The sequence below is a fragment of the Bacillus rossius genome, chromosome 8 (genome assembly GCF_032445375.1).
Source record: "Bacillus rossius redtenbacheri isolate Brsri chromosome 8, Brsri_v3, whole genome shotgun sequence".
Taxonomy (NCBI): domain Eukaryota; kingdom Metazoa; phylum Arthropoda; class Insecta; order Phasmatodea; family Bacillidae; genus Bacillus; species Bacillus rossius.
The window spans coordinates 45686360-45694491 of record NC_086336.1 but is presented as its reverse complement, the minus strand read 5'-3'; the positions used below and the strand labels follow the sequence as shown (position 1 = coordinate 45694491).

The window sequence follows — 8132 nt, the reverse complement described above, 5'->3', positions numbered from 1 at the left end:
GGGCTTTGTGCTGTCCCAGCGCCTGCATTTAGTTTGGGTTATTTTTAAACCGTTCCCTTTGTAAACCTTTCCGATACGAACTGCGCAATCACTAAGCATTAAAAAACCAAATTAAGTCAAAATCTTTAATAATAAATTATTATTTTTTTTTACCGAGGTTTAAAAATTTACGCTTGATAAAACACCAATTTAAATATTAAACAAAGCGCCAATTTTCGTAAGTGCGACAAGAAATATTCAGTATTTTTTTCAAAAACATTATTTGACATAGGGTCCTGTTTTTTTATATCAATGCGCTGTATTTGTATGCACACAAATACGTCATATTTAAAGTAAGAAATATTTGTCAGAGTTAATCTACAACTATAGTCCATCCACGGTAACCTCCTACTTTTCTGAAGCCCTGCTTTTCACCGGATCTACTTTAATGTCACTATGTATCCTTCCGCCGTATGTAAACAAAAACATTGCCATGTGACAAATGTCAAATGGTTTGTTTACAATCACCAGCTGTCAAAACAATGTGTGTATGTATGTATATATATATATATATATATATATATATATATATATATATATATATATATATATATATAAGTAATTTGAATATGATCTAAGTATACATGTATATGTTCATAACATTATTTATGATACCCAATGGTAAAAATATTAAAAAATAAGTTTGTTAGCTAAAGAAATAACATATAATTTAAAGTAAATTTTTAGGAGAATATATAAATTTACAACATTTATGTAAGCAATAAATATCATCATTTAGTACAGTTCAACACAGTTTTCTGCATCTGAAAAAAAAAGTATTGTAAATTATACATATGGCTGTCCATCTAAGCAATCTGGAAAAGACTAAGGATTGAAGGTTTAATAAAATTAACAAATTCAGATGAAAACATTTAAAAATGAATTTTCTTCTTTTATTTAATAAACCCCTACCATTTTGCCGGTTAAGGCCACAAATAAAAATATGGTTATATACATTTTCCTGAGTATACTTATTAGACAAAATCATAATTTTATGAACAGTAAAATTGTGGTGAAGAATTGACAGTAATTTCTATACCACTTATATGCATTATTTATTTGTGGCCCTGGATGGGGACTGGCTTTTTGTTTTCCAAGTAAGTTCACTGAAAAATGAAGACACACAACAAAATAAAATGTTTCACATACACCTATACGAATCCAGAAATGAAATTTATTATTAATTTCATAATACGTGTAATATAAAGTTAATACATAAAGTTCCAGTAATCAACATACTTAATGGGAATGCATAAAAGAAAAAAAAATGTTTCAAACCCCAATACTTACAGTTGCCCAGGTGTTTATTACATACAGACCTCAATAAGAACACCCGGGTAAATCATCAAGAGGAACTGCCAGTACTTCACTGTCTCCATCTACTTGCTGTGTCGTAACCTCAAATTCTTCGCTGTCACTGTCTTCACTTGAACTATCCTCGCCGAGGTGGATGATGAGTGGAGGAATGGTGCCGCTGTCTATGTGGACTTCTCTCTCCCAGTCTGCTTGAATTAGCTTCTCCACGTGATCCACACACCTCGCCCATCTAAAAAAATTAATGTATACAGTAAAACCTCTATATAAATGACCTGTTTATAGCAAAAACCACTCTATAACAAAATATGTTTGTTTCTGTCAAAACGGCATAGTAAACAATGCATGGCATGCTCTTTATTACATACAATTTTGAACTCACTCCACAAGAAACTATTTTTAAACACAACAAAACTCATTTAATGTGTTTTCCTCAACTATCAAAGCTATTATTTAATACTTGAAGTAACATGTTTTGTTTTATGTTATCTGAAAAAAAAATTATAGTGGTTTATTCAAGATATAATAAAGCTGTAAATATTATATATGTTATCAATAAAGGCTTAGAATGCATATGATAAAATATTTATTTCATAAGTTTTGTGTTTGTTTTTGGTTAAAATTTGTCCCAGACAAAAACAGTGAGATATAGCGAAAATTTAATTTTTTGAATAGTTTTGATGATTTACTGTATATGTATTTCACTATAATAACATAACTTTTGAAAATACTAATGTGCAAGAACTACATGTGTAAATACCTATTCAAGTTCGCTAGATGAAAATATTCAAAATTCTCTACGTTGAAATTTTATCTGAATATTGAAATCTGCCTACAGCACTGAACCCACCATAACTTTAAAGTCATTGACACAAGATTAAGCATAACAGAAAGTAATATCACAATTACTAATAAATACAAAACTATTTATGGAAATGAAACAATTGCAAATGGACTGCAATTACAAAAAAAAAAAACCTTGCAAATGTCACCACTGTTAGATCTAGAAACTACACAGATATGTATGAATCACATGGGAATAAAATTACAAACACAAACACAAACACGAACACAAACACATACATGCAACACATTTTCAAAACGACAACTACACAAATACAAACCACTTATTTTTACCAATTGTTTTAAAACTGTATTACTGGTATATGAATATACACAAAATGATAATCACACTATACACACACTAGCACACAAAGTTATCAAAAGGAATGGTAGGACCAGGCTGCTAGGCAACAATACTTACGTATTATGTAAAAATGTATGGTAAGGGTTTTGCTGAAGCTTGAGGAATGTTCTACAGGAAAATAAAACAATTTCTACTTCAAAAGGAATACCCCATTGGTCATGCAACATGAAAATACCTCTCTGGTGTGGAAGCATCAAGAGCCTCTTTCCAGATGGCTGCAACTGCATCATTGTCAAATCTCTTGGCCCGCCCCACGTTACTATTGTAATGGTGTTTACATTGAGCCCAAACTAGTTCGATTGCATTATAGTGGCAGTGATAGGGTGGGAGTCGTAGAATTTCGTGGCCATAGTTACGAGCCAACTCGTCTACCTCATATCTGAAAAGTGTGTTAGAACAAGGTGTATACGTAATTTTTTGCAACTATCTCACTTTTAAAGAAATGCTGTGAAAAAAACGAAATAATATACCGTATTCGGGGCTTGTTTTGTTTAGCTATTCTCAGCAGCTCCACTTTCAACAAATTATTTTCATGTTTTATCCCATTCTTCTCCAGCCACGCGATCAGTGCAGCCTTGGTCCAGTTCGTTGTAGGTGTTTTCTCAACCTACGTTATGCCAACATTTAACTAAATACTCAAGTAGCTGATAAGAATTCATGACAGTAGAACCCTGTTACAATTTTACTGCTTATAAAGTTTTCCTGCCTATAATGTATTATTTTTCAAGTCCAATATTTTCCCTATAAGGACAATGTTTTTAATTCCTGGATATAATGTTTCACAAATTATGCGTTTCGTGCTTGTAATGTTCACTTCATAAAATTTTAGAAGACGAAAAAAATTAAAAGCCTTTGTCTATACTGTCTATGTATATGTGTATGTTAGCAGTTAACTGCCTGTTGACACCCTTGGAAAACAAATAAATTCATAAATTTTTAGCCATTCTGTGTGTTTTCAAATGTATTCACTTAAATCACATGTTCAAGTGGCAAAAGAACTGGACTTAAGCATTTCCACTGTAAACACTGTCGTGAATTATGACAATTTTACAGCAATGAGACAATGTGTAAGTAAAGACAAAGCAGATAGAAGCTGGAAGCACCATGATGTTAAAGAAAAATTGTTTTTGGCTTGCTACAAGCAAATTGGAGCATCAAATATATCTTTATGCAGCTTGTTGAGTCCATTGGCAATAAATCCACACTAAAAAGTACTAAATTGAATTTCCTGCTTATGTTTTTTTTTCTTGTAGCCCCTTAAAAACAAATTATAACAGGGTTCTACTGTACTTATGCAAAGCAAACATGTGTTTTGGCATATTGTCGTAATGAATTTCTAAATTTAACAAAGCATGTTAGTTTAGTGACTAGAAATTTTTTTGAAAATATTATTTTAATTTATTAAGTAGGGCAACAGAGCATTCATAAAGTGGGTCCTTTTACCAAACAAGTAATTATGTCATTTTCAAATGCTGTTTGCAATAAAAAAAATTTATTTGGTATTTCAAACCCTCTACTAAATTAGTTTGCACTACAATGTAATTCAATTACATTATATATATATATATATATATATATATATATATATCTGTGTGTGTGTGTGTATTCAATTTCAGCTCAAACATTATAGTTTATAAAAATGTAGTGTAGGCATACTATTAAGATAACAATTATTGCTGGCAAAATGTATTAGTCTCGAATATTCGTACTTATACACAATAATAAACACATGTAAATTTTTCACATTACAATTTGAGCAATAAAAAGACACTGCTTTACCATTGCACATACCTGGGTGCTGTGATATGAAGCATTGTCCATTATGATGACACTGGGTTCCTCAAGATGCACCAACATGTCTTCAAACCACATCAAGAAAGTTTCCCCATTCATCTCGCCATGGTAGTCTGCAGTCTTCTGACCTGAAACAAAAAGTAATCCTGCTCCTGGCACAAAGCCAGTGCGCCCTCCAGCATTAACAACAATAAACCTTTTACCATCTCCAACAGTACGTCTCTTCGCAGATTGTAGACTCTTGTCCTGCCATGACTTTGATACAGTTCCTGAAAAATATATGAAATGGAAATGAAATACTTTGTATTGGACCACAGAACAAATTTTCAAATAAATTAATGCCTTGCCTCTCTGGAAAATCCATGTTTCATCAACAAATATGAAATTGGCACCTCTTTCTTTTTCTTCTTTATACTTTCTCAAGAAATCTATTCGCTGCAATACTATGTTTTCATTCTCTATCAAAGCTTTTCGTCCATCAACAGTTGTCCATGAAAATCCCATCTTCTTTAACAATTTATGAAGACTTGATCTTCCACCATAATAATCTATTTGTCTTTCCCTGATTTCTTTCAAAATGGTGTCGACTGTAACATTCAAACCTGTAAATTTATTGCATACATTAACAATACATGAAATAACAGAGGTACACAAAACTAAGCGAAACCACAACCCCGTAGAAGATAATTTAAGTGCACAATTTACATTTATTAAATAGTTTTAATAAACTTACATTTCAAAAATACTTTTAAATTAATTTAAATTTTGTAGTTTGCTTAGAGGAATTCTACATTGCAGTATTTTTGTCTGCAATGATATGACGATTATATTGCGCGTTTGTATTGAAGTTGTGTAAAACATTAGTATTTCAGCATTCAATTTAGCAATCAATAAGTTACAAGCTCTACACTGTGTTGTAGGTAAATGTTTTGTATCGTGTATCCCATGTGATCCCTAGATCTTTATGCATGAACCTGTACATCCTATTGATCGTGTGGTGCATGCTTTTTTTCATTTATTCAGATCAAAGATCCTGAACATAATCAAATATTGTGGTATAGCAAGAATAATTATCATAAGTTTAATAAAACATATATATTTTCATTATTATACAACTTTAAATCATAACTCATTACTACATCACAGGTTTTTAGTTTTGGTTTTGTACAGGATTTTTAAACGTAATAAATTAGAAAAGCAAGCATCATCAATCACAGGATCAATATTTGCAGGATCATGCGATCAGGATCAATGTATCGAATCGGATACGCGATACTAAACTTTTACTGTTTTATAACCTTCTGTTACTTCATACACTAACACACAGTTTGTCTGGCTAAGTTGTGTTTTCATATGATACTTCATTACAATGAAGTAGGCCTATTGTTTATAAAATAACAATACCCCTATATTTTCTAAAGGGTTAGGCAGGGCATGACACTATTTTGCAATAGAATATATATTGTACTGGACCCTGCCACACAGTACAATTTAGCCAATTAAGTATCCCAATTTTTTTTTAATAACCATGCTTGCTTAGACCACAACTCACTAATTTGTAACCAATTACTGCTAAAGCGCACAACTGGATATTATTGATACTGGAAATAGTCATTATTTAACCTTCTGATACATCATAAAAGTTGAGGTTATTTAATATGTATACTGTGTATAACGATATAAACATTACTTGTAGTTTTAGAATGTAACAATTTTCTTTCTATCTTTAACCTAACCTTAAAAGGACGTGTACCTATTTCATATGTTGCACAATATTCTATATATCAATACCATATCAATAAAGAAACCTAACAAACCACCCAAAAATGTTAAGTATTTTTAAAGGACAGATGATATCGGAAAAAAACTGAACCGGTCAATCTGCATATGGATATATGAAATGAATACAATTAAGTAGGGCCTACCCCAGTTGTATTGAAACTACTCTTCAGTATCAAATTTTTACCTTCAGCGTACATCCTGTAAATTGCATTCCTGATTGCATTTACTGTGAAATCGTCGACTGTGTCAAGTGACTTTCCTTCCTGTGGCCTTTTTTTCCTCTTTTTTCCTGGTGTTGAAACTTCTTCAATGTCTTTCTTGTAGTACCTAACCAAAAAAAAAAAAAAAAACATTTGTCATAACACTTCCGGGGACCCGTTCACAATACGCAGTTAGGCAGTGTTCCAAATATGGCATTTTGTCACAAATATTTGCTTTGTGGTCACTAAATGGAAACATGACAGACTTTGTCCACGAAATTAATGAAGTGTTTTTTTATTTATTTTGTGATCTCCCAAACAGATGAAAAACTAATTAAATGCAAATTATAAAATCACTCCCTTATGTTATAGTTAAACCTATCATAAAGTTTATAAACATCGTTATAAACAAACGTGTATCACACCCATAAAAATACTTGAAAGTGCCTATATTGTTATTGTTAGGACCTGAGTAGGCCTAATATGATTTTAGGTTAACTTTTCAACAGAGACGCCACATGGCGGTGTTGTCTCACACCAAAAAATATAAATTGGAAATAAAACACAAAAAAACTCGTGAGTTAAAACACAGGCCGACAATACTTAGGACACAGTCGATATTTTTTTTACGTGCATGAATACGAAAAAAGCATACTTACTTGAGAACAGTTGACTTTGCGATGTTGAGAAGAAACGCGGTCGTCTGCGTAACGTCACATTTCTTCAAGTCGCCTTTTCTAATTAAAACATATAAGTTCTGAGCGACGTTAATGATGTCCATCTGACGCTGCGACGAAGTAGCTTTCCCCATCCCGGAACCAATTACCATTACAGCAATCACAAGAACCACACAAAATATCAAAACGATAACAAATTCCATCATTACAATAGTAGATAATAAATAATATAACAAAGTTAAAATACACAATATTAACACAAAATCCTGAAACACAAACTGTACGTTATTTCACGGTCAGTAATATATTAAAACACACTGCAATATGGCGTACAGACTGCAGACTGCAGACAAACGGCTGAAAGAGAAAACAAACAAGTGACTATTAACATTATTAATGCGCGACCACGGTTTCGGCACGTAATATTTTTTTACCGTTAACATAACGTTTTTATTTCACCAGAGATTTAAAAAAATGTTCAAACTTAACAAATACCCAAACAAATTCTTAAATACACGCGGAAAGTCAAAAAATATATATTTTGGCTATGGAACTATTTCGTTCTAATCATTGCCAACACACCACTTCTCTCACTGTTTCATTTACACACATGCGAGATCATTAATATTAATAATATTGTACATAGATAGTTACTTTTTTTGTAAAATTTTATTTAACATCATTATACGGTAATTTAGTGTTAATGCATGTTTAATATGCATATGATGGAAAGTATTTTTGCAAACGAACCAAACATGCTGCATCCTGGTGTGTTTTTTCAAAGGTTCGTTTAAAAAAGTAGGAGGTTACCGTGGATGGACTATACCAAGGATTTTCAGGGAATAAAAAACTTATATTTTTTGAAATTTATTTACAATTTCCCCATTTAACCAACATTAAGTTACGAAAACTATTCTCAATCACTTTAGGTATGTCTTTAGTGTGCACAGTTATCAAGTGGTTAAGATAATAAGACCGATAAAGGTCATTAGTTCGATACTCCGCTAATTCACTCATATTGTAAGAAGAGTTTCCTTTACAATTAAAAGTGATACAATTTCTTTAAAGGACAATTTGCTCATTAACCTTCTATAAGCTACAAAAAATGAGATTTTGAGG

General features: G+C 31.7%; 1 protein-coding gene across 5 annotated transcripts; it reads right to left on the bottom strand.

Moving 5' to 3' along the window:
* Positions 1 to 922: 922 nt before the first annotated feature.
* On the bottom strand, positions 923 to 7841 carry LOC134534848 (uncharacterized). Of its 5 annotated transcripts, XM_063373478.1 has the most exons (8): positions 6996 to 7717; positions 6321 to 6463; positions 4702 to 4956; positions 4558 to 4623; positions 4352 to 4482; positions 3031 to 3167; positions 2736 to 2939; positions 923 to 1585 (listed from the first exon to the last, which is right to left on the bottom strand). In XM_063373478.1, exons 1-8 carry the CDS (start codon positions 7217 to 7219, stop codon positions 1360 to 1362), a joined length of 1386 nt encoding a protein of 461 aa, XP_063229548.1. In that variant the 5' UTR covers positions 7220 to 7717; the 3' UTR covers positions 923 to 1359. The 5 variants fall into 5 exon arrangements, with proteins under 5 accessions (XP_063229548.1, XP_063229546.1, XP_063229547.1 ...); XM_063373476.1 differs by having other exon boundaries at positions 4352 to 4623; positions 6996 to 7787; XM_063373477.1 differs by having other exon boundaries at positions 4352 to 4623; positions 4747 to 4956; positions 6996 to 7718.
* Between the last annotated feature and the right edge of the window lie 291 nt (positions 7842 to 8132).

Excerpts from the sequence above, each read along its gene's own strand:
- LOC134534848 (XM_063373475.1), bottom strand. The coding sequence starts at position 7,219 with ATGATGGAATTTGTTATCGTTTTGATATTTTGTGTGGTTCTTGTGATT. Across the intron at positions 6,464-6,995 it reads GCAAAGTCAACTGTTCTCAA|GTACTACAAGAAAGACATTG; the intron begins GTAAGTATGCTT and ends TTTTTTGGTTAG. Across the intron at positions 4,957-6,320 it reads TTACAGGATGTACGCTGAAG|GTTTGAATGTTACAGTCGAC; the intron begins GTAAAAATTTGA and ends ATAAATTTACAG.